The sequence below is a fragment of the Rhopilema esculentum genome, chromosome 12 (genome assembly GCF_057945365.1).
Source record: "Rhopilema esculentum isolate cy_ngs chromosome 12, ASM5794536v1, whole genome shotgun sequence".
In the NCBI taxonomy this organism is placed as follows: Eukaryota; Metazoa; Cnidaria; class Scyphozoa; order Rhizostomeae; family Rhizostomatidae; genus Rhopilema; species Rhopilema esculentum.
The window spans coordinates 7,873,458-7,900,764 of record NC_142826.1 but is presented as its reverse complement, the minus strand read 5'-3'; the positions used below and the strand labels follow the sequence as shown (position 1 = coordinate 7,900,764).

General features: G+C 34.7%; 2 protein-coding genes across 4 annotated transcripts in view; both read left to right on the top strand.

Moving 5' to 3' along the window:
- Positions 1-15,222, top strand: part of LOC135681464 (phosphatidylinositol phosphatase PTPRQ) — a 35,869-nt gene extending 20,647 nt beyond the window's left edge. For both annotated transcript variants that reach the window (XM_089111911.1, XM_065195956.2), the window contains 12 exons: positions 312-680; positions 4,166-4,564; positions 5,483-5,609; positions 6,533-6,708; positions 7,052-7,357; positions 8,263-8,783; positions 9,153-9,250; positions 10,031-10,193; positions 11,433-11,499; positions 12,484-12,749; positions 13,902-14,085; positions 14,491-15,222. In XM_089111911.1, the coding sequence (XP_088968037.1) occupies positions 312-680; positions 4,166-4,564; positions 5,483-5,609; positions 6,533-6,708; positions 7,052-7,357; positions 8,263-8,783; positions 9,153-9,250; positions 10,031-10,193; positions 11,433-11,499; positions 12,484-12,749; positions 13,902-14,085; positions 14,491-14,834 (3,020 nt within the window). In that variant the 3' untranslated portion in view covers positions 14,835-15,222. The remainder of the gene's footprint in view (positions 1-311; positions 681-4,165; positions 4,565-5,482; positions 5,610-6,532; positions 6,709-7,051; positions 7,358-8,262; positions 8,784-9,152; positions 9,251-10,030; positions 10,194-11,432; positions 11,500-12,483; positions 12,750-13,901; positions 14,086-14,490) is intronic.
- A 195-nt stretch (positions 15,223-15,417) lies between these two features.
- LOC148958738 (uncharacterized) overlaps positions 15,418-27,307 on the top strand; it is a 76,588-nt gene continuing 64,698 nt past the window's right edge. For both annotated transcript variants that reach the window (XR_016144483.1, XM_089111920.1), the window contains exon 1: positions 15,418-15,798. Coding sequence is in view for 1 of the 2 variants with exons in the window: in XM_089111920.1 (XP_088968046.1) it covers positions 15,781-15,798 (18 nt within the window). In the remaining variant the exon portion in view is untranslated. The remainder of the gene's footprint in view (positions 15,799-27,307) is intronic.

Below are 27,307 nucleotides of genomic sequence, written 5' to 3'. Positions count from 1 at the left end.
TAATAAGTGAGCGTCTTTGCTAGGTAACCAAAAACCAGGCAAGATTTTCGCTTCATGTAAGGTATCCTTCACGGTTAGTAATACCTCTTTGCTAATTAAATGCTGATTGCACTTTAAAAGCATCAAAGATAGAAATTATAACTAACTGCAGTGTATAAGCAAAACTGCAGGGGTCTTTAGTTTTTCCACCAGCTTTTTCTTCAAGATTCTTTTAATTTGTGCTTTCGATTTGTCATCTGGGAGCTACATAAGCTAACACCAATGCTTGCTCTAATACACAGTTTTGCGATGAATTGTTGTTTGTTTTTCAGGACCAATAATAGAGCCACAAAATGTCTCCTTGACCAACCACACGTCCACATCATTGCTTGTTGAGTGGAACGAGCTTCCATTCTTAAAAAGAAAGGGCGAGATTCGAGGCTATGCTGTATATTATAGAGTAAAGAAGTCAAGTCTTCCCTTGTCCGTTAAATGGGTAGACATGTACCATTTTACTGCGAACTACACAGTTGTCTATCGACCTCCAATTCAGGTCGAGGTTGATGATGTCATTAGGCGACTTTGGTATGAGCTGACTGGGTTGTATAAGTTTATGGAGTATACTGTTCATCTCACTGCGTACACCAAGGTGGGCACTGGTCCTTGGACGTTTGCCAAGTTTGCTATGACTGATGAAGATGGTAAGTTGGCTTGTAATTAATCCTCTGTTCAATATTGCTTTAAGACTTGTATATGTGTCACGTCCTTTGATGAACTTACGCTATTAAAACCAAAGCTCAATAATAATATAAATTGCTTGTTGTTTATGCCCTGATATTTGTTTATAAACAATTCTAGATAACTCCTCTTCAGGTCCATGACACAGGCTACAACTATGCACGCTCCAATGTCCAGATACAAAACGGTTTTAGCAACAATCAGCCAGAGTTGCAAAAAGTCTTTGACCTTCCTCCAAATCTGCAATTTAGGGGCTCAACGGTTCTCATTATAACCGATTGTAAAATTACTGAAAAATAGCCAAGAAGTGTTTTGGTTGTTTTTCTTAACATTCCTTTCAAGAATAAATTTTCCTAACACATCAATATCTTTGCATTAGTATTTGACCTTTCTAGTCTGATTTATTAATTTTGATTATTTTTGTAGTATGACCTTACCATTATCATCAATTTGGCATTAGTTTTTATGGTTCTAACGTATTTTTGGTGATTTATTTTCAAAAATTGAAAGAGCAATAACAAGAATATAAAATTTTTTTTTCAACAACTCCTTCCAAATTTTTTACCATAACCTTCCTCAGAACCAAGTTCGTAGATCATTTTTTCATTTCTTCATTTTTCATTTTAAATTACTTCTAAACGAATGACCCTTTAGCTAGTTCTAATATATCAATAAATAAACTGCTAATAATTAAGGTACAAGTTCTATTAATAGTTTACATACAGCTTATAAATAAAATATCAGAAGCTGGGTCTCTGCTGATCTTCCAGGGGGTCGTGTTTTAGTTAGCTTTCAGGTCATCAAATGTTTTTAATTTTTTTTGAATTGGCATATGGTAGGAAGCTCCCTGATAGTTATGGGGATTTCATTCCAGACCTTAAGGGCTGAATAGGAACATCCTTTTTGGCATACTCCAGATAATACTTCGGGACTGAAGATCTCTGCAGAATCGCATGCTATAAATAGAGTACTGGGATCTTTGTTCAAATTTGTTTCAGAAATTTTCTGGGTTGATTCTGTTCATGATCTTATTAGCCATTACTGCACGATCGAAGATAATAAGTTGCTCGGCATTAAGAAAATTATTTGACAATTCGTCTTTTATGGTGGACCTATGTATCGTGGAAATGGCTCTGTCTTGAAGACGTTGAAGGGATTCTTTTCTTGTATTAGAGATTTCCACACCAAATAACATTTGCATATTGCATGTGCGATACACATTGCTCAGCTGAGATTATGGGGGGATATTTTTCAATTTTTTGAAGATGTAAGCCCTCTGTGAACATTCCCTCGTTCTATCTTGAATTGTTCTTCCCAGTTAAGCCCTACGTCTACAATGATTTTATATCGCTCGCTCGTTTTATATCTGAACCATTCAATCTCAGTTTTTCGTGTATCTCGACTTTATTATTTCTACTAGGGTGCACACCTATCATATATTCTGTTTTTTGTGGATTGGCACTTAGTTTTATTTAACCGCGTCCATTCAGAAATATGGGTCAACTCCTCTTGAGCCTTATGAATTAGCTCTTCGACTCTCGTCAATGTTAAGGTTGCGTGAGTTTCATCAGCATATATACCGGCCATTAGAAATTTTCAAACATTTTTTATTGAAGTATATTATGAAGAGTAAGGGGCCAAGACAGGAATCTTGCGGAACACCAAATATAACTGTTCTTGGCCTCGATTCGCAACCAATAGCTGTACATTACTGCTTTCTTTTTACTGATTTAAACCGGTCACCGGAAAGTTCTCGAATACCATATTTCGGAGACTGTATCTCGAATACCGTATATCGGTTTGCAGGATTTTTGTGTCACTGCAGTCAACCGGAAGATGAACCATCAGTTCGTTTGAAATACTAATCTTAGACTTAACCCTTAGTCGATAGTCAGTCCACGTTGAATCGAAAAATGTTTTTTTAACCAGTACAGCTTTTTTTTGTAACAGCAAAGATGATCCCATGCTCGTCAAATTACAACCCTAAGCTCCTCCATTACATCTTTAAATATTGCACAGCCGTCTGTGCTTATAGCTTTGTTAGGGAAAACTACCGGAGGCAGGGTGTCACTAGATATTGTTTCCTTAAAGGAAACAATATTCCTTTCCAGGTCCAATTTGCCAACAGAGTAGGTGAACCATCTTTTTTTTTCTCAAGGAGGTGTCACACTCCTCATGCCCCTTTACCGGAAGTTCTCATATCAACGCGGCCCTTCTTCTGTCATATTATTTTGTTCAATCGTTCACCTAGCCTGCGCGCAGACCCAATACGCTTATACGAAATCCAGTACGCAAATAATACATATTAATCACCTATGCTGGAGCTTCGTTAAGTTTTCAGTATAATCTTGTTACCTGATCTATTATATTGGCGTCTAACGCTTAGCCAGTTTTATTCTTGATGTGATTTCCTCATAATAGGAAGGATTCGAGGATAGCCCTGTCGCGTTGCCACGTGTATAGACTATTCTATATATTTGCTTGTGAAACCACCGAGTAATTTGAGGAAACAACTTCTCGATTAAACTTTAAAATCTTCAACTCAGATGAATGCATTAAAAAAGCATTAGAAGGTTTATTTTTTTGAAATCGAATATTTTTTTTACTAAGTTCTGTGTTTAATCCTGGTATATTTTAGAGGCTTTTTGGTCAAATTAGATCTGGTTGGTATAAGCAGGTCAAGATTCGTTGTCCTTTTTGTATCACTTGGTCAGGAATTGATTCCTGATTCCATTTTGCCCCGTTCTTTTAAGATAGAACTATTTCAAAATAAGCGTCCTTCAAATTCCGCCTTTCCAGTAATTGTGATATACGTCTGATATATGTCTGTCATTATATTAGGACCACATTTTTGTTTCGATTTCTGTGCCCTTATACCTGTAAAACATCTTCTCGCATAATTACGTTCGTATAGATAGAACATAATGCTTTTATTCTACCAGATGTATTAAGGGCTTTTTGTGTTTTTAAAGTGATAACCACAATGTTCTTCTCAGTACCAACTGTGGAAACATTGTAATTGTGAAAATGTTGTTTGCGTTTGGTCGAAAAGGTCAAATTAGTAGTCATCATTCATTAGCTTCACAGTGACAGAGTTTTCTGATTGTACTTTTTGCAATCTCAGATTTGCAGTTAAAAATCGTTCTCTCTTATAAATCCAGTTTTTGCAGCTCTTCACAATTTACATTATGTTAAAGATTGCAATTCATATCAAAACCTGTCTTTGTGCTGCATCAAACTGCACCGAGAATTTCATATTGAATTACTTCTATATGGTTTTTATATTAAGTACCTTTGTAAGTTTTGTATCAAACTTTTGATGTATAAAACAGGAAGGCTCTTTGCTGCTACTCTAATTTTATATGCATTAAATATACCCCGTTAGCCTTGCATTGTATACTCTCTTTGCAGCCATACTTTTGTCTCTCAAGCCATATTTATGTTTCAGTGCCAAGTAGAGCAGCCCAAAACGTCACAGTGCATGCACTGAACTCAACGTCAATCGTAGTCGAGTGGGATCCAGTTCCAGTCATATATGACCCACGTATTGAAGATCCTGTTTGCTGCGTCAATGGTATCCTTACCGGCTACACAATATTTTATACAAGAGAAAGAAAGAGCTACATTCACAACATAAGCATTGATCTGACGTACTTTGAAAGAATGGAAAGTTTGCTGTCACCGAACATAACGAATAATGCCACAAATGCAACTCAAGCATATAGAATGAGTTACGTTCTCACCGGTTTAGATTCGTACAAGAATTACACAGTTTACGTTGCTGGAAATACAAGGAAAGGTCATGGAGTGCTAGGCCGTCCTGTTCATGTTATCACTCAACAAGACCGTAAGATTCATTTTATTTTAAACTGTTTTCTATCAACGTAAGCTTTTTGGTTGACAAATATGAGAGCAGTTTGTCATTCGCATTTAAGTTCATTCAGTAAAGTTTCTAGACATTTAAAGCTACTAATGCTTACGGAGACAAATGAGGAGCGGAACTTTGGTCCGGAAAGCTATGATAATTTTAGAACGCTGTTATTCTCAAACCTACAACATTTTAGCAGTGAACCTTTTTATTCTTCAAATATAGTTTAAAGTAGAGAAACAAATCGTAAAACTAATAGCACTTGTGTTGTTAGTCTTGCAATTTGATTTGTTCCTATTTCTGCTGCATTGTTTGGGAAATGACGAACCACCAACTCTGTTTGATATATTGCCAAGAATCTGCATAACTTTCTTTTTATTGATTGGTTGGTTGATTGATTCGTTGATTCGTTGATTCGTCGAGTCATTGATTCATTGATTTATTGCTTGTAATGACTTTAAATTCTTTATACAAGGGAAAATTTACATTGTTAACTGGTTTACAAACTGTGCCGTAAAGCTATTTACAGAAATGACTTTTCATGTAACTACATAAAAATACCATTTCACATACATCAATCAAAGCGACGGATACAATCCCTTTTGTCCTCAAGATGTTGTTAACATGGGAAAGTGTAAACCTGTTAAAAAACGTTACACCTGATTTTGAGTATGAGACAGCCTATCAAGTATGCCCATTTGCAGACTATAACGATGGACCTTCGCTGCTTCTGATGCAATAGCTGTTTATTTATCTGTACTTAACTTGATGGCTCATTCATTAGTAACCCTTAGTTGCAAATGAATTTCTTTATTTCAAATTTTTCTGTCTAAAATGTTTAGTTTTCTGTCTAAAATCCAAAGTGTTAGAATCTAACGAATCTTTTCATCGTTCTAGTTCCAGCACGAGGGCCATTACGTGTACAAGCATGGAACACAAGCTCAACAAGTGTCCGTGTTGAATGGGAAGAACTAGATTGGGAATATCGAAATGGCCTAATTCTTTACTTCATGATATATTACAGGTTTGTAATTGAGAGATTCGATATTTGCAGCTATCAGGCTAGAATCGATGTTAGATTGAAGCCCCTTTGGAACAGTTTGACGTTGAAGCAGGGCTGGATGCATGTGACTTGTTTGAATGAAGAGGGAATAGATACAAAGCTCATTTTCTAGGTAGGAAACACTGAATATGTGAATATAGAAATCATAATGAAAACAATAGAGAAAAGGTAGTGAGAGCATATAGTGTTATGGAAAGAAATAATGAAGAAAGAAAGCATAGCCTGGCCAGTAAAGGTTACAAATTAAGAGGACGGCAGAAGATATAGTTCAATAAACATGTATGAATGACATGTATGAAAAGTGGATAGAAATTGTTTAAGATTGAAATAAAGTGAGAAGAATAATAAGAAGTGAAATGATAAAGGATGTCGTGATATTTTATGAACCGACCGACAAATACTAAAGACAAATTCACAAGTTTACGGAATGGTAGATTAAAGTTCTAATTTTAATCAATAATCAGTTGTTTCCATTTCAAAATAGTTGATATTTTAGAATAACACTGACAGTCTTCCCTCTTATTTTCAGGCTTGATTATTTCATGCATACGTTATATATATTTATATATAAGCTAGCATTGGTTATTTTTTTTTAGTTTTTATTAGCTGTCTGTAAATCATGTCGCAATCTATCCAAATCTTATGCTATAGTTTCTGTTTGCACTCTTTATCAGAACATACTTTCACAGTTTGCACTTTATTTCATTAGTTACAGATTCGTAGACTTGACTTGCTTTATAAACGTTTCTTCATTGCTCATTTTTAATCTTGTATTTTGATATTTACTGAATATTCAATCTAGGAGGGAATGATACAACCCGCTATCTTAGCAGTAATTTTAATGAACGTTTAACTGATTACGTAATATTAATTCCTCAAACTAGAGAGACATACAAACCTTTTCAAGAAGAGTCAGCTTTCAGTGTTTCCAGCAAATACAATTATACAGAGATAAAAAATCTACGAAAGTGGACATTTTATGATATTCGTATTTACGGTGGAACGTATGTTGGCCAAGGATTAAAAAGCACGAATATAACAGTAAGGACAGACACTGATGGTAAGAAAATGCAAACATATTTACTGAAATATTTGAGAAAAATTTTACAGATTGCTCTTGTGAATTTTATGTTCTGATCTTGACATTTAGTACTGGAAGTTTTACGATGATTTGTCTATAAAATGTTTAAAAACAAGAATGGTTTTATTTTTTAAATTTTTCAGCAAGGATCTGCAGTTATTTGCAGTTATCTATAGTATAAAACATTTTACTTTATATTATGTTCTATGTAATTTCACACTATTTTTCCTTTTCTTGTCTGCTATACGTTCGATCATCTCAAGGGTCATAATGTTAGCACTTTAGCTATGACATATCACCTTTTTGTACATACCTTTTGTAGTTCCAACCCAGCCACCGCAAGACTTGATAGCGTTTGACAACACTGGCCCATTCTCGCTGCTTCTTAAATGGAAACCGATTCCACTTGAGCACTGCCATGGAGACATAGTCACATACAAAATCTTGTTTCGTCAATACACGGAAGCAGATAAAGAAGTGGAAACAGCTAAAATGTCAGAGCTTGTGCTGCCATCCGATGTACACCAGGTTTACATTGAGAATCTCTCAACATTCTCGACCTATGAGATCGAGATTGTGGGTGCCACAAATCAAGGCTATGGCATTCACTCCAACAAGATATATGCAAGTGAGTTTAATATTTTGTATTTTTGGTTTGCTATTCTTATTATAATTACTCTTATTATTATAGCTACTCTGTCTTAGATGTTTCCAAAGAAATCAATCCACGTGACCTTTTTAATCTTGCCATACGGAAATCAATCTTGTCAGACTAACAGATTTTTTCTATATTTGTTTTTTTCTACGCTTGATATTTTTACGTTTTATTTTTTAAAAATTGACAACCTAGATATAAAATTTTGTTCCCTTTCTTACATTTGAGTTTCATTTGGTAACTGGGTTATTTTTTAACTTATTAGTTATCTTTAATATTCGATGCTGTAATGGGAAAAGAGTAATCTTTTGATATCTCCTCTGTACTATCTATTCTATGTATCTAATTTGGAATAAGAAAAATCAAGGTTGCTATGTAGAGGCTGAATTATCATGATATCTATATACCCATGCCGTTTTTACGATAGAGGTTTCTTTCATCTCTCTGTTTTAACTTTAATTCCCTTTTCATTTACAATTATAACAATAGATTTAATAGGCAAGCGGGAGTGATGGGGCAACCTTTATAGTCGAGTGCTCGCGTTTCTGATTGGCTTTTTCAATCCACAACTGGGTATATTTATTTCCTAGCATAGAGTTTTTGATCAATGCTCTGACGTTTTATATTTTGAAGACTGTCAGACGAAAGTATGTTCAGAATGTTTGCTTTTTTCAAAACCATTTTCAAATTTTTTACCCCAAAAATTTACAGCAGAATTAATTAGAATTTATTTTTAATTGGAATGGATAGATTCAAGTTAGAAAGGGTGTAATGTCGTGATCGAGTTATTTTGCGTTAAGAATTAATTTTCACGAAACTTTGTATAATAATCCGATCTCTGATCTTTAGAACCACTTTTTTGGTATATTCTTTTTCAGAAACATGTCGTTGTGTAAAAAACCTGTACACAAACTGGTGGGCCTATCCGCCATATCTGTTTGAAGAGGGTATTGATGGGACAAAGCCGATTGCTAATTCTAGGGCAAACCCTTCTTATGTGCCAAAAGGAATTTTTGGGAAGTTAATCCGAGATATGGTTGTATGGGGATGTCAAATTTGCAATGGCCCAAGAGGACATGGTCTCTCCGTTTTGCACTTTGACGTCGACAGGACTGGCGGACGTTGCATGAAAAGTTCTTCAATACAGTGCATGGAAAATGTGAATAATGCTACAGACATTTCATTTCCAGTACTAGGCCGAGCACTGCAGACAAACTTTCTCTCTCGAGGGAAGTTTCTGCATCTCATTGATCATCCCAGTTCAGCCCTCGTTGCTTTGAAGAAAGTAACAATAATATCAAAAAGCAAAGCTATGAGTGTAGCAATGTTTTCATTGTGGCCAATGATTATACTTATACTTGCACTTGCAGCTCTGGCAGGAAATATTATTTGGTTTCTGGTAAGTTGTTCTTTTTTCCTCTTAGATGATTTTGTAGATCGAGAAGGGTATGTAAAAAACAAGAAATGAAAACCTTTTCCGTAAACCAATTATAACTTTTCCTATTTTTCAATCATTGTACTTTTTCAACCCCCTTCAGACTTTTGGGGAGTTAAGACAACATTTGTGTCCATTTTCTGAGACTTCGTTCGACTGAGACTTCAGACAGTTTTAACATTGACCGCTTGATATTTGGCTGAAAGTATACTCGGATTGTTTTGTGACTTAGGTATAGACAAAGTACTTAAAATTTGCAGTAATACCCTTTATACAATACTTAAAGCATATCAGATAACAAATTATGAATTACGAATTTGCTGCATTTTGCAGGATTCAGGTGAAAATCCTGAAGAATTTCCTCCTTCTTCTCTCTTCGTTGGAATATGGAATGGCTTGTGGTGGGCCTATATAACAATGACCACCGTGGGGTGAGTAGCTTTTGAATACCCTTTAAGCTGCTACAGGCTACGTTGCACTATATTTATTTTCAAATTATCAAATGAATCCCTGTATCCCTTTCTGCGCTAAAAAAACTGGCCTAGACTGGGTCAGAGTTAGGCTGGATCAGGCAAAGCCCTTGTCTGCAAAGAGCGATTTGTGGACTTAAAGCAAGGCTCATCTCTGACTTTCTGTTTAAGCGCCTGCTTTTAAAGTTATCTGCATGCTTTTTCTGACAAAGAACATGATCAAATGGCCCTTCTGATTATTCAAAGCAATTTTGTATTGAAAAACTTACGTTATATTTCAAGCAACTTTTTTAAAAAAAAGAAAATTAGCAAGAAGCTACAAGTTTAAAGAATAAAATCATACTGAGATTAAAGAATACAGTTGAACTGTTGTTGTTACACTTTTTATCTTCAAGAAGCATTTAAAAAGTAAAATTTATTATAAAAACTTTCCAGCTTATAACGTGTAGTTTATTTAACGTCAACTCCACCCTTTATGCATTTTCTCAAGTGAATTCAGTCGAGGCCTGGCTCAAGATTGGTCCAAACTGCTCTAAACCAAGGCTTGGCTCGCCTCAGGCTTAACTGAGTTCAGGCCTACTGCGCATGAGCAAGGCTTTGGTAACAGTTTAATTTAACCGAACCCGTGTTTGTTCGCAAAGAGTGGACAAGGCTTTGCTTTCTGCGTTGCAGAAGGATTTTATTTTCTAGGAAATCATTTTTATCTTTCTTTTCGCTAAACAATCCCTTTTTGTTTCCCAGATATGGTGACATCACACCTAGGTCGTTTATTGGAAGATTATTTGCCATATTATGGACGCTGGTTGGTTTAGTTATCTATGCCATTCTCTGCAGTGGGCTTACTTCCTCCTTGTATGTAAAAGAGCAAATGATTCATAGGAAAGTCGATATTTACAATAACAAGGTATGTATTTTGTTCGGTGTCCCCAACTTTTCATGGTTTTTTACACACGAAGGGAATGTTTGCCACTTTTTTGCGACTATTTTTCCCTATATTCCACTTTTAACAACTGGATGCCAAATAAATTTAACATCCATTAGATAGATAGCAAAAGTGCCTACTGGAAGCAGTAAGAAATTGCGAGTTTTTTGCAAAAACATGAAGTACACTTTTCGCATTGCTATCTTAAGAGAGACCCTAACTTTATGATACTTACAGAGTCTCGGTTACAAAAATTCGCAATCATGCTAGTAGTTGGTGTGTTTCTGCATTTATCGTTAAGCTTTTCTCGTGGTTTTCTGTTTATCTTGTATCCAGGAACAAAAGTTCAGCAGATCAAAGTTGAACGTAATTACACACCATCTTTTCTGGATCAAGCAAATAGATGATTTAAACAGACATTCGTTTGAAACCACCCACAATTTGTCAACACTGATACCCATCTTTATTTTTCCAAGCTTTTAAAGCTTTCGATACTCTGTCTTTTCTAAACGTATTTAGTCAGCATGATAGGTGACGTTTCGGACCACCTTGAAAATTTTACCGAATTTTAAGAGGGAATTTCATCCAACATTTGCAACGTTCAATGACAGTTTTCCATCCTGAATTTTGTAATAACCTCCCCAGATTTGATAAACAACTTTAGAGTTTCAAAATTGTAATCTAGATCCAATTATTGAAATTACATATGATTCATTAAATCACTGGGAGAAATAATAATTTCACCGAACTGCTTTTTTTTAATTTTTTCCTACTCAGAAAAGATAAGAAATTTAGCCTGTTTCGAGTTAATCGGAGATCTGTTTCTCTTCGACAGCTATGCCTTTTTAAGCAACTTCCAATCATATCCAATCATATAGATTATATTGCTAAGGGTTCCTGCAAGTAGCATTATAGAAAAACTGTGTAACTAGCATGAAGAGACGATAATGCTAAGGTAATTGTTTACTGGAGGGCTCTCCTCGCGTCGTTTTTGCAGAGACAGAAAGTTGTCTATGCCGATAAAGAAGTAAAAAGATTTTTTATCGCAATATTTAAGCTTTTTTGCCATGTAAGCATTTTAAGAACCAAAATCAAACAACTTTTTAGAAAGGAACTAGATTCTTATAAGCATCTACTTGGAATTTTTTTGCTCACCACAAACGTCTATAACGATATATAATTTAGGACTTTTTACTTATATGCAGAGCTATTGCTTTTTAGATTGCAACTGTGGCTGGGTCTTTTGAAGAAATGCTGGTTTTAAAAAAGCTTGGCAAGTCAGTGAAAAGTAAGTTTGTAACCGTGAACGGTCAATATATCTTATTTTTTGAAATTTATGGTTTTTTTATCAAGAGGATGTTTGCGAATGAAATGATGTTAAAAATCCTGTTCACCAACTAAGGATATTTTTCATTTCCAAATTGAAAGCTTTGATAAAAAGTTTGAACGGATTAATCATATCAATTTCTGTCTTTCAGGGGCATAAAATGAATGTTAATATTAGAAGAACAAATTAATTCACAAATTAAATAGGACACAGAATAAAACTAGCAACATCATTTGCTTTCTAGAATTTTAGTTAGAAAAAGCTTTAAATTCCTGTTGAACTTCAAAATTTCTGATTTTTTTTGAAAAATATCGGATAGAATATTTAATTTCCATTTCTACTGTGACCATAATCAGTGTTTGCTTTCATTATGAAAATATTGCCGTTCTATTCTAGTCATGTAGGCTTTAGAATGACCAGTTGACAGATTTTGCTTGAGAAAAGTCAAATTTATGTCTCTATTCATGCTTTGAGCAGAGTCGATCTTTTTTGATCCAAGCAATATTGCTCAACATTGACATTCAAGCTTATAAATATTTGTATCTTTGAAAATGATAAAATTGTCGTTGCGTCTTCTTCTCCTCTTAAAACACCACTAATTTATTTAACTAATATTAGTGATTGTCTCCCCAGATGGGAAAATTTGAGTTATTCAGTTTGCTCAAGATTGGATATTCACAATCAGTAATTTATGTTTATGTTTAAAGTTTAAAGATTTTATGTTTAAACTCTAAGCCAGTAGACAAATTGCTACCACATTTTTCTACAATTTTCTTATGCAAAATATCGCTTATACGAATGGTTTATTTGTTATTGGTTTATTAGGATTAATTTATCAAAAAATAATACTGTTTGTTTCATTTATGCATTTTGGTACATCGTAACAATTGCCTTTCTTCAAGCTATCAAAATCCATCATTGCCCTAAATTATAATTATTTTTTAGAAAACAACATTGAGGAAATCTTACAGATGGTGAGGCAAGATCAAATTGTAGGAGGGCTTGTTGACTCTTTTGCACTCACCATGTTTCAAAGTCATTTCAACAATAGCCCTATCTATGTCCAGAAATCCTTCAAATCTTCTTTTGCCTTTGGCATTGGCCTAACAGGAAATATTTCCAAGCTCGATAATGTTTTCACGGACTTTCTTCATTCCAATCAGAAAATGCTTGCGGAAAGCATCGTCAACTATGTTCACACTTTCAAAGCAGTGAGTTTGTATTTCTTTTGATAATAATGATGATTATTGTAATGATATTGTTAAGGTTTTTGATAATGATATTGACATGAATAATGAAAATGAGAATGATATTGATATTGATAATAATAATTACACTTAGAATTATGATTATAATTGCAATTAAAATGTCAATGATATTGATGTTAAAAGTTATTGTGATAATGATAATAAGAATGATAATGATATTGATGTAAGTGATGATAATTAAAGTTATGATTGTAATAATTATTACAATCAAAATGTTTGTGATATTGATGTTGATAATGATTATGACAATGATAGTTACAATGATAATGATATTAATGTTAGCAATGATAATGTTTATGATATTAATATTGATATTAGCCCTGATAATGATCACAATGATTGTAATGATAATGTTTGTGAAATCTTTTTAAACTACTATTTCCCTAGCTATTAGGTAATTAATTGCACCTAATAGTGACCTTATGATGAGTAGCTGTGACTTAGATAAATTATGTGTGAATAGAAAGTAGATATTATCTATTTATATCATGTTTAGTTTATTGTCAAACTATGGTCTAGCTTAGAACGTTTTAGATTCTACTGAAAAGAGTTTAAACAGGAGCAAATGAAACATGACAGGGATAAATACTTAAGTGAATGTTAAAGGAGCTGCCAATAGTCTATTTGATCGGCTTTGGTCTGTGAACACCTCTCCTCCTTACCCCTACACTTCCATGACACGACACGTTTCTGTTCTTGATTTGTCTGTCCGTGTAACAAAGGTTATATGATCTGACTTTTAATAAGAGTTTGTGTAACAAATGCTATCCAACTATACTTGACAAAGGTCTTTGCATTCTCGCGAACCAAGGCCACATAACTGCGTGCGAGCCTTTGATTTACCACTCAGACTTTAGATGGCATCTCACGTTAAGTACCGGGGTACCAGCGAGAACGTCCATTTCATTTTAAAAGCTTACTGAAATCAGGCATGCCATTTGCATTCTAACCCCGTTCTACCCTGCCTTTCCCCCCTCTTACTTCCTCTCTATACAAGCCTGACTATTCAATGCTAGACTATATACTTAAATTTCAGTGCTTTCGAGCCAGCTGAAAAAATCATTTCTCTCATGATTCTTTTCTGTTGTTTTGCAGGATGAGAGCACCGCTGTTGTTCCTGAAGAGAGTAGCGGTATGTTCCAACCGAAATCTCCAATTTTTCTTAACATGACGTATGCGATTGCAGCTTGCATCGGAGTATCCTGCATCTTTGGAAGCATTTTCACGATATGGAGGCGTCGAAAAGAAAGATATTTAAAGGAAAGAGGACAATGTTTAGGTACACCTGAAATTTTGTTGTGTTTTTACTTTAAATATCAACTTCTTTGAGATCTTTCTGTTTTCTTATTTAAAGTAGTGTATGTCTAAAAGGTTTCTATACGAGGGAATAAATGAAAATGCATTGTTTTAACTAATTTACTTTCATTTTTTTCACAACGTTTTGCCATTATGGAGCTTATAAAACAAGTTAAATAATTTTAACATTTCAACTGAACATTCTCTGGGCTAGATGCATTTTAGAAATTTTTACAAATGTAAATGTAAAGTTCATATTTATAGAAAAATAATTGTGACTGCCCTGCAAATGGTCGGTAGCAAGAAATTCTTTTTTGACAAATAGTTGTGCTTCCTTTTTTTGAATGAGTTTTTTAAACTTTTTTATTTCTTTTCCCTTTATTTTCAGAGAAACTGCGGGAAAATTGTGAAGGGTACGCCAAGTTGGAGAAGTTGTTTAATTCAATGAATGAAGTATTAGAGAACTTCGTGATGTCAGTAGTTGAAAGCTTGGCAAAAATTGATAACAATCACAACGAACAGACTAATCATTTGATGAATATTTACCGGTTTTTAGATCGATGCGAACGTTCTGCTGTTGATCCTAGCAATCAGCTGAGTCAGCACGGCATATTTATAGAAAACTGGGACACTGTTTATAAAGAACGAAAACGACTAGCAAACTCAAAGAATGGCGGCTTTATAAACAATATTTTTCAACACCGTAGAAAAGGACGTACAGATCCGGTGTAATAAAAGATGAGTTCATGCTGAAACCGGGAATATAGAGACAAGAATCTCTCGCCTGAGTTATAAACTATAAACCCAAATAAACTAGAAAATAGATCATTATTGATGTTTTTCCTTTTTTTTTTAAATTTTCAAACGTTCAAAATTTTAAATTTTTTATGTATTGGCTCAATGGCTTGAAAGGCTGAATCGTCTACTTTTCATCCTAACACAATCCTGTCAAATAATGAAACAATCAAAATGAATTTGTTCTGTTTGTTTAAACCCTTGCATGATGCTGGCCCAGCAGCTACTTATTCTAAAGTTATTCAATTTCATGAAATAATATTGCGATTGATTTACAAAGAAAACAATGAAGAGACAATAAATGTCGATGTAAAAGTCTTCATAGCCAAGAACGATTGATTTCTATGAAATAAACTATAAATTATAAATAAAACCGTTAATTGTCCTAAGAAACTTGAGATAAAACTTCGTGAATGTAAATTTGTTGTGTCTCAGGACTTGTGGTATTATGAACAAGAGTTTGACTTTTTATCTTGATTTTCATTTTTTAAAATGCTTCAAACAATCATTCACACATTTTTTACAAGCAATTTTGAGAAATAAAAGTATTTTAAAATATCAAAAAGGAAATATTCATTTTTTTCTGTTACATTCAAATGATGTCCAGGTATGTTTATTATGTTTAGGTGCAGTTTTATGGAATGAAGGAGTTTGACAATGAGACTAACCCCCCCCCCCCCCGCCCCTTGAAAACATTCATCCTTCCATGCACGGGGAAACAGTATGACGTAGCACCATCTACTGATTCTGATTGGAGGAAATTTGTATTGTTGGCGGGAACGATAGAGAGAGATCCGAAACGCCTTCAAACCAAATTTGCCGAAACGTACTGCAGATTTTTGATGAGTAGCCATTTTCATGAAAAATTCAAAGAGCCGATGTCATGCAGTTAGACGAAGAGGTGTGTTATATGCCAGATATCTACTTGTAAATTCTTATTAATGTATTTCTTACCATGCATATCTTTATTGACAAGTGGCCTTTCGTTGCTCTTGCTTGTCAATTCATTAGGCCAGGTTTTGGAGAGTGGAGGTAAATATTAGATTTCAATTTGCAAATTTGAACCAAAGCAGGATACCTTTGTAATTGACAAATTTGACTCAGTCCATTCCAATTTCTAAGTATATTTCACTTCCTCATTTCAGGGTGGTATCGAAAAGCTACCCCGAGATTTTCTTTTCTTAGTTATTGTAGAGTTACGACTAAAAACCTCACCCTTGAACCACTACTACATACGCTTTTCATGTGCACAAATCCTGATGTTCATTTAAAAAATGGTATCGTAAAACAACTGCTGAAATTAAATTATCTGCTGAGAAGAATATTGAGGAACTAAGAACTGGGTGAATATATGTTTGGCGCATTCTCGCCAGACCGAAAAGTTCCACGTGCAAACAAGCTAGGCACAGTCAATTATGTTGTTCAGTTAGTTTTTCTTGGCCTTACTGCACAAAACGTGTATAAGCCATAAAGCTTTATGGCAATTAAAGACACGCTGTGCATAAACACAACTTGGTTTAATATGACTATAGACCATTCGTAGAGTTCTGATAAATGTTTGTACCATACAATTAGGTTTTTCTTTGACTACAAAGACTATACTTGAGTAAAAAATATACTTTAAATGCTAATAGGTTTATTTTAGATACTTAAAATATTTTCATAAGTCTAATAATCTTGCTATTCATCACGAATTGAATTCTTAAAGTTTGCAAAAGCTTAAACAACTCAATAATTTTACTCTGTTGATTTCAGTAAAGCATTACATTGAAAACAAAGACCATTCCTTTGGACTGCATGCTTGCAAAAATGTATTCCCATTTGGATCCGAATCATTCCCATGTGTAGAAACATTATTAACAATGATCTGCGTAAATTAAAAGCATTGTCAGTTGATTGGTAGAAACATACGAACTATCTTTTGATTGGCTGAGCGGCTGCAATAAAGACAGTGGCAATGTAGCGATAGCATAGGTTCCAAATCTTTGATTGGCTGAGCGACCTAAATTCTCCATACTCCATTAATCAATCAGAATTCAAGAATATGACAACAAACGTGTCTCGCAGCTAGATTTAGGCCTATTTTGGACTTTTACCACTACCCACAAAAAATAAACGTGTAAAATGTGCTGAAAGATAACCTAAATTTTTTTTAAAAAATTGAATCTTTAATAAATTTATGAAAAAACTGCCGTTGTACTCAGTCAAAATTCTTCCTCGATCGTCAGTTACGAAGGCTTGAAACTGTCCCTTTCAAACCCTTATAGTAATTAGGGGGAGGGATAACATAAAAATTACAGTTTTTAATCTTTTAAGTTGTTTCATCCACTTAATTAACAAATATGAACTTACCTTTACAAGCCACTGTTTAAATATTTTCTTTCCGGCATTGATGCTCGTGTTACTGACGGAAAAAATCGCTAAGTTCGACTGAGAGAAATGCAGTTCGTCTTTCTCTCAAAATAACTACAATTGTACAAATTATTTTGCGCTCAGGTACTTTATATCTGCATTTTAAAGGCTTGAAGATCATGAGAAGCTCAATTCCACCGATCGTTCTCAGACACACTTGGTCTTACTATATTCTGTCAATGAAACAAACGTTGTCTCGGAAATTGGGCCTATTGTAGGGGGTCCAAGGTCGCAAAATACGTAAAAATCAGCGAAAAGTCGATTTTTACTGAAAAACGCATCTCATGTTAAGCTGCAATTGGTAGGAAAACCATTGCTAGACACGTTATCCGCTTGTAGAAATGGGATCGGGGCCGTGAATGCCCAAGCTTTTTTATAGGCCCCCGGCCAATGAAAATGACACCATAAAAATGTTTATAACAAAAGGCATAAATGTTTACAACAACGATTTTCGCAAAAATCATGATTTACTTCATCGTTTTTTTGGTTCCCAATTTTCTTAGCAACTTTGCAGCATTCTGTAGTTTTTTCTAGTGAACCTTTGGTAATGAATTCTTTGTTATAGATATGACCTATCTGTTGAGATAAAACATAAAAGAAGTGTCCCTATGACCATCTTTTGGCTATTTCACAAAATTCATTTTCAAATCAACTGTCAATCAAAACGTTATCGCCGTTCTGAGCGTGGATGGTCGAGAAATTGATATTCAAGAAAAGTTTATCATCATATCTTAAGGGGGCACCTGTATATAAGCTTTTTCGGAATTAAAAGTTGATATTTATTCATGAAACTGAACAGTATTGAGAACAATAACACAGATAAAAAGGCTAAAGTACCGGGTCGGTCATTTCCTTTGAATTTAGATCCCGTTTTAAGTGGATTTTAACTAACAATGTAAGCATCTACAAAACGGCATGTAAAGTTTCACGTCTTCAAATTCTTTTATAGCATTTGAACAGGGGCTTCCTGATTGGAAAGGGGGCAAGGGCATGGGGCACGCACCCAATCTTCGACAATTCGGCCATTTGTCAAAAATTGCGTATCTGTTCGGCAAAAGAAAATTTGTAGTTGATAGGAAAGCCAAAAGGTTTAACGGAACTTATCAGTATAAAAAGGACGATATAAACAGAAAAAGTTTTCTGAAGATAGTAAAACTCGTGGTTATTTAATTTACAGTCTTGTACTGAAAATCGCAAGCTTGCCAATTGGTATTACTAAGTGTGAGCGCACCTTTTTAAGGCTAAAGTGTGTAAAAAACAGGCTGCGATCAACAAATGGCCAAGAGAGGTTAAACAAATGTTGAGTTTGACTTGACACCTTTAGTAATGATGAAGTAATCGGTAAGTTTGCTCAGACAGCATTGCTAAGAAGTCTTCTCACGCACTAAAAATCGCCCAGTTCCTGTCTTTAGATCCCTAAGATATAAACCATCAGTCCTATTGCTATGGAGCAAATAGTACATATTTGGCTGCCACAGACTGAATTCTGGCTGAAGGAAAATATTTAGTATAGCTTCATTCTAGTATTTTCAAGCAAATTTAAATACTAAAATCATTCGTTCCTTAATTGTATTTTTTTTGAGTGTATTAATTTAGACTAATTAGTCTCAAGGGCAAAAATAAGACTCCTGAAATGTGACTTTTGATGGGAATGGAAGTCATTTTCTGAAGAAGAATTGCTGATGACTTAACTTGTCCTAAAAGTAGAGGTCAAGGTTTGCTCTTTGAGCCGTAAAGCTTGGAGGCTTTAGACTATTCAGATATCAAATATTAAATATTAAGCCTGCAGCAAACTTGAGGAGTCAATGCCCTGAACCTACTTTATGTCACAAGAGTTCGTTTCAACCCTTGGGCTTCAGTGGCAACACAAAGCAGCACCGATGGGTCAACTTTACCCATCATGCAATTGCGTTTTTGATTTGTTTATTTCGATCCACAATTTTTTTATAGCTTTTATCATTATTCCGACGTTTTATACCCGACGGATTAACAGTGCATTCTACACCGTTGATTGAAAAATATCTATTTCGACAGTTTCTGTTCAAAATGTTCGACAGTTTCTCTTTAAATTTGCTAGACATGAAATTGTGGCTGACAGTTTGTGTTCAAAATCGCTAGACATGAAATCTATTCAGGCTGACAGTTTCTTTTAAAAAACGTTAGATACGAAATTTAGGTTAACACTTTTGAAGATCACCAGCAGAATGAGCAAGAAACCAGTAAACAGGGAACAGGCTACAACAATCTCACAAACATACTAACTGGTTTTACAAACATACTAACTGGTAACAAACATACTATGCTGTACACTCGATTTGCTTGACTTGATTTGAGTTGCACCTTTTGAGAAAATCTTTTGTTGTCACGTGAACGAAGACGTCATTTCCGGTATAATTTCAGTGTTTAAATGGTCATGACTCGATCGATATTCCTCCAATAACAGTAAAACCTATATGAAATGCAAGGTCTCAAAGAGTTCTTTCGATCGATGCATACATGTTTACTATCTGCTGAATTCAGTGCTTTTGTAGCCATGTGACTATGAAAACTTCCAGGGTTTAAATGGTGATAACTTGATAGTTATTCATCAAATGACAGCAAAGCTTAGAAACAATGCAATGCATTAAAGAGCTCTTTCGATTGATATATATATATATATCTAGTTTTAGCTGATATAAGCAATTTAGTAATCACGTGATTTAACAATTCATTTTCCACAATTCACGGTAGATCGTCAGTCTGATTATGTGGACATTATGATGATTGACATTTAATTATGGTTAATTTCATGGAAGGAAATCGTCCTTTTCTTGGTTCATCTTTAATTTATAGTTGCTTCCTTTCATAATGGTCTCTTGTGACGTGCTTCTTCATGTTGTTAGTGTTATACATTCTACGAAATTTTGCTCAATGCTGTGGAGTCTTTTGTCTTCCTCGGGGTTTTTGGCTTAGAATATTTGGGTAAGGTGTGTTGTCTCTTAGTGTTTTTTCCCTTGGTTGATGGAGACGTATTCATGGGCGCGACATAGCGTGGGTCTCCCCATAATCAGGTCTCAATTTGCTTGGATAAGCCTTATTACAACAGTACTGTTCACTTTTTAAGAACCCACCCAGCCTATTCTTCCCATTTTAACGAAATTTAGCTTTTTTGGTATAACTCAAACAGTTTTAGTCTCTTTTTCTAGCATCATTAAAGCTTCTCATACATCTAGGCTTCATTTATGCTATTGTCACTTCGATACTTTCAGGTAGGACTGGTGCATCGGCTTATTGTTGGCAAAAGTACTTCTCTTGTCCATTCCCTTCGCAATATAATTTATGTTTTAGGTTTTTGTGTAACATCCCCTAGTAGCCTAGTAGCCTGTGGCAATTTAAAAGTAGCACCGATGGAGCAACCTTATCTGTCATGTACTTGCGTTTATGATTTGCCTATTTTGATCCACACCTGGATATAATTTGTTCTCTAGCTCAAATAAGCTCAAATTGATGTCAGACTATTTCTTGCAGTCATTTATTTTACAATAATTAGCCATCACTGTTTTGTGTGTTTGTTGTTGCTTATTCTCGTCGCGTTGCGGTGTTCCTTCTATACTACTATTTTATCGATTTTTCGCCGCAAGATTTCCTCCGGAGTCCGTCGAGCAGCCTGCTATCGTGGCCTCACTATTTTAAGACAGCCCTTTGGTACATTTTTTTGATCCTTATCTTAAAATGGAATTTATTTCCCAATGAAGCCCAATAGACCCTAGAACAGTAAGGCTGGTCTCTAGACAATGAAATGCGCCCATGTTAAAGTGCCAGACGGGGGGATGGAAGGGAGGTCCTGACAGGAAAACAGTGTGAAAAAACTAATAATAATAATTATAATAATAATGAATCATGACCAGTATCTTCACAGGGTGGCTCTTCGTCTGGTCGTTGAATACTACACGATGTAAAGTTAGAGATTAAAATATTTTAAATTCCATAAAATGTAAATTGGAATTAAAAGTTAGGTTCTTCTCTTTATGGATCAAACTAAAAGCCTCTTTTTTGCTTCAGTAAGAAAATATTCTTCAGATTTTGATGAGAATTCGGCTTTCATAACACTACAAACTATACTTGTTTCATAACATATGAAAAGCTTTTCTTTAGGTAGCAAAAGGCACGTTTTAAAAAAATTTCAGGGCACTTTTTCAACATTTGCAAAAATAAGTGGGGGGCATATGCCCTCAATGCTTCTTGGTTCCTACGTCTCTGTCTGGTCTCTAGATGCTTAATAGATACATTAGCAAATGAATAGATCTTTTCTGGCACAAGACTGTCTGGTAACGCCCAGTGCATTAAAGCTGCAGCTTGCATTGCATCGTCTTTTCAGAGTTTTTTGACGAGTGGTGATTGCTGTTTTTATATGGCTTCAAACAAACAATTTGCTTGAAAGATGTTACTCAGTTTTAGAGACATAGTTACATCGAAAGAGAAAACAAGATGATTTTTCGGGTTTTAAGAGAGAAAACAGTGGATATGTTTATGCCAATTGAAAGATCTCTTTGAGATATTGCAATTTATGTACGTTTTATTATCACATAACGAAAATTCATCAAGCTATCACCATTGAAACGCCCAAATTATACTAGTAATGAGGTCGATCACGTGACAACAACAGATTTGCTAAAAAAGGTCTAGATCGGAATTTTCAGGTTTAGAGCTTGGTCGTACAGGATCTGTTGAGAAAACATAAGTTAACATGTATGTTAAATAGTTCGAGTTAATATGCCTTGTCTATAGCCCGTGTTCGTATACGCAGACAAATCTGTATAATTTGGAACTAATGATCAACTTTCTTCCTCGGGTGTAAAAAAATTTCTTCATAAAATTCGAACTATTTGCCCTCCTTGAAATATCAGTCCCATTAAATTCCTTTGAAGCTTGCTTATAACTATTTGGGTTTTGCCTTTCAATCTTTACAGCTCATGGAAATCTACTTTGTATCATGGCTTATAGATAACTTTCTAAACAGAATTATATAAATAGGGAATTTTTAGATACATTTTAAATAACGTAGAAGAATCATAGAGAAAAGCTTGGTTAAATATGACAGTCGCTTAATGAGTGGACTTTATCGGGACCTTAGAGGAAAGTGTCATTTTCAGGGATCTGTCAGTTTTCTAGGCAAATTCCCATGTTCAGTCAGCTTATGTATTGCAATGTCAGCCGAATTTTGCAAAACAAGCTATTGATCCAGTTGCGGTCAGTTTAAATTGCTTTCTGCTAGGGTTCCCTAAAGGATCGACCCAGCGGACACCTGCAGTTAAAAAGGAGATATTCCTTGTCATAAAAGCATGCCTTTTTGCGAAAAGAACATTCGGTATGGAGCTGTTCTTAATTCCAGGCCTACAAGACCTTGGGTGAGAAGCAATCACTGCTGCAACGATTTGCCGAGAAACAACACAGGCTATCTTCATAAATGATTGACAAGCACTTGCCCAATTCGCAGCTTACCAGCCTTCCCCACGTCTTAAGACTCTTATTAACTATCAACGAAATTATTCATTTCAGGTTTTCGACCATTTTCCCACGAATACTTAGCGACGTTTGTATTAAACGTGATCATAAATCGAATGTTTCTCTCAATTCGTTCTTAACGGTCCGGCTGGATCCCTGCAGCCCAATCCTCTTTCTATCTTCCCTTGTTGAGGCAAAATGGTAATTCTGCAAAAATTCTTGAATGAATTGGTAAATATCAAGTGAAACGCGTAGTGACAAGTTGAAAATCTGTCTAGCGCACCTTTCCTAGGCGGTGATAAAAATCTTTGCCAAAATAGCAGAGCATATGAAATATATTCTCTATTGCAACTTTCTATCTCCCGAAATTCCCCTAAAAGTTATCTTTAGTTTTCTTTCTTGCTTGGTCATAAAAGCATGCCATTGTAACCTTAAGCGGTAACTTATTTCCTGTTTTAATTGGATTCTTCTCAAACGATGGAACTAATTGCTGATCACCTCCTACAGTGAAATAGCCAATGAACTTGAATAAACATCTTTCCTAATTGAGGTTTTATTCGCCATTATTATCATTTTGCATACTGAAAATGATTTTTTAACTTGATGTTTCTTTCAAAGCAAATTTCTCGATCAAAAAGAGAATATCAAAACCTTGCAAGAATGAGAAAATATTTTCGGTGCTGCTTAGCGCTTCAAACACCACGATAAAACACTCTAAATGTTGCTAAGGAACTGAAAGCAATCAAACAAATATACAGTATAGGATTGTTGGCTTTTTCATCAAATTAAGGCAAGTTGTGACGTGAGGGCATGTCGACTAACTGGATGATGCTAATCCACCGGTTAAGGATCGATATAACGTTTCTATTCGTTTTCTGGTTCGGTTTGCATTAACCCTCTACATTGTAATGAGAGTATCTTTTACAAGAACATTTTATACAAAATGTATCTTATAGGCAACTATTTATTGAATCGAAATCGTAAACTTGATTAAGCAGACACTATCTATCAACAGCCATCGTTCACAGCATTCATACATGCCTTGACACCAAAGAAATGTATGACCAAAGAAAGTGCTTCCAAAATGTCAACCCAACTTCAATCACATTAAATATGTCTTACAGAGTTCCTCTCTCCTTTGAACCTTCCTTGTTAAGTCAATTACGCTCTTTATTCAATTACAAACGACATGTTTTGCATTGTGTTTTGGTGGAATGGCTGAAATGAGATTTAGGAGACCTCGAATGGATTCCAACAGGATTAGGCATCAGTTCTCTAAAGCTGGTGTGATCAAACACAAAGATCTGGAGTCTCTTGGCTTTAAAGATGTTCTACCATCAATCTGAGTGTCATTCGTGGTTTTTCCTATCAAGCTATATCACGCCAATAATATGTTGATGAGAATTTCTGTGTTATTAATAATTCTAAAAAACCGCACCTTGCAAAAAACAGCTTTGTGTAATCAAACTTCCCCTAAAGCACGCTTTTACCAAGTCATTTGGTGCTGTTCTGTTGTGACCGAGTCAATTAATTTTGGATTCAAGTCAATTGACAAAGAAGAGAGAGGCATAATTAACTGCATTCAAAACTTACTATGTAGTTTCAAGAATAATAAATTAATATACCTAAACCTTTCTTTAAAAAAGATGAACAAATTATCAAAGAATCTCAAGCCCATAAATTTGAACAAAAATGTGTCAAAAAATGTCTAAATTTATGCTACTTCTAAGTTCTTTGCCAATAATTGAAAAATTTATTCAAAATTGTCCAACTAGCCAAATAATACGACTGTTAGATAAAATAAGAGTAATTATCAACTTAATGACCTCAAGCAATTATGATAACGTGCAATTCGACTGATTCAATATTATCTTAAAATTTCTCATAATGAATATTCCATAAATCTCAAATTTTCCACAAAAACTGCAGCTTGATTTTAATGAGCTTGTATTAAAGTTATGTAGTCAACTTTATCAGAGCAGCAAATCTTTCAGAGAATTAAGAATCTCTATTTTGAATCCGATATCAATTAGAAAGCTATAAGCTGTTTTCTTTTTTCCATTCGATGTTCTATTCTCAATTCTGCTTTCCAAAATTGACAGACAAAATTCGTGAAGATTGTTATGATAAAGGTTCGACTAGAAAAACTCTGCTTATTGAATACTGTGTGCTCCTTTAAAATGATCGCTGTAGATCTTGATAGTTATTTTGTTCTTGAACGCATGAACGCAAGCAATTCAGCAAGGCAAATTGGTTGCAATGAACCCGACTGCAAGTTTTTTATCAAGGTTTCTTATAGAAGAAGGAATGTATATTGCATGCATGTGAACAGATTGCAAGACAACAAATGACAAATTGCAGCTGTCCTTCTCCCTTACACGGGCGCAGTGGGAACAACATTTCAAGTTGCAAGCAAGGCTAGCTCCTGCTTATACTACTATCTTTGCTTCAACCTGAAATCTCTTACCAGGAAGCGATTTGTTTTTGACCTTTAAAAACATCTCAGCGCTCATCAAATTCAAATATTCTCACGAAAGTTTCATGGACCTACTCATATTCTCAATCATACTATTTGAATAAAAACTATTTGAATTTTCAAGCTTTGACCTGGTGTTTCCATCTCTACCACAAAAATGTCAAATCTTATTCGAAAAATGTCATTTTTGAGCAGATCTGTCTACCTTTAATCCAACACTTGTGACTTTCTGTTAGTATTGAAGTCAAAATGTGAAGTTCTGCTGCAGGTTTCTCTTTGCATAAATGAAGAAAACTGAATATAGTTTCTTAGTTGTTGTGAACAGCCATTACATTGGGAACAACCAACCATAAACTCATCAACGTCAATGTAATTTTTTTCATGTATGAAGAGTGCAATGGACTCTTGTTGATTGCAGTTTTCAATAGAAAAAGCTCTGCTTTGTTGTCTTTTGCTGTTATTGTCTTTGTTTGTATTTTTTTTATTTATTGCTACCGAGCATTCAAATTTTAAGACGACCATTGCTTATCTAGCAGTGTCCTGATCTCTCGAAGTGTGGCATCTCGTAATGAGCATGCCTGAAATTGCATAGAGCTGGTGCCTTTCCCCACTCTAATTGAATTCTTTGGTTTTGACAGGAACTCACACTATAGACCCGTGGATATGTAGTCTGTAGCCCTAGCCAATCAGCCATTCTGGCAGAAAGCTGGCTAGAAGATTACTTGTTTCAGTAATAGGTATGGCGAAGTAATCAGTGCCCTCGCCTCCTACGTGTGAGATAACTAGTTCGGGCCCATTCAAAGTGCATTGATAGCTAAGCGTTAACAAGCACCCGTATTGCTCCGTCTACAGGTTTCGCGCTCCTTGAGAGAGTTGCGTGGGGGGATTTCGAACTCAAGCAGCAATTACCCAGCAGTGTATTTGAGATATACAAAGTACTTTAAAAGTTATATTTTGTGATTGATTTTGGACAGAATAGCTAGTTTTCTAATCTTTCCCAGCATTAATACTCTCAAAAGGCTATATAAAAACTTGTGAAATGCTGATGCATAATAGCCAAACAAATGTGGAAGATCAGCAGCTCTTAATGTCCTTTCACAAGATTAATCTTGCATCGGTCTCAAGAATAAGACCCTCTTCTCTTTAAAAGTGCATAATTGCGATATAATTAGTAATCATCTATAATTGATTATATGTGTTCATTTCATTTCATTTTTCATAGATTCAAATCAATTAATATGATACCTTTTTATTGCCTTACCCTGAAATGCATTTTCTTTGACAACGAAATTGTCAATCAGAGGCATTAATCTAATTAAGGCACGTGCCAGTAAACACTTTAAATCGAAAGGAAAAGGAAAATTACAATGCATGACTTAATCGCGCATATTCCTAAACGAAATCCGAAGCGTTTTTATATAGCATTAATGATAGCTTCTTCTAAAGGCAACAAAAAACAGTGTATCCCAGGCGCCTTGTCCTCTTGAATATCGAGATTAATCGGTTTAATAAGTTGTTAAGAGAAAAAGATAATTAAGGATGATGGATTATGTGGTTGATATTTCAAAGACATGCAAACTAAGAAGCAAACGAAGCATGCCAATAGTTGTTGGATTTGTCATGAAAGGTCTTGAGGTAGCTCGTTAAAACATCGCAAAAATCGAAATTATCCGTAAATCTACGCCATTTCTATTGACATCTTTTTCTCCATTTAATTATAGTGATAAAAGTGTCTAAAGAATGCAATAAAATTTAAGGATATTTTGTCAAATATTTTGGACTTTTTCGACACAGAGATTTAATATTCGATTTTATGTTGATGACACAATTAGAATTTGATATCAATTTCATGGAGCTTAAAACATTGTGAAGTGCATAATTGTTCAATACAAGGCAAGACAGTTGAAAATTAATTCTTTATAGTGATATAACTAAAGGAAATTAATGATTTTTATGAAAATTCATTAATTTCCAAGTAGTCAGAAGATACATTTAATATATGATCTACAAATTAAAACAGAACGTCTTACATGATTCC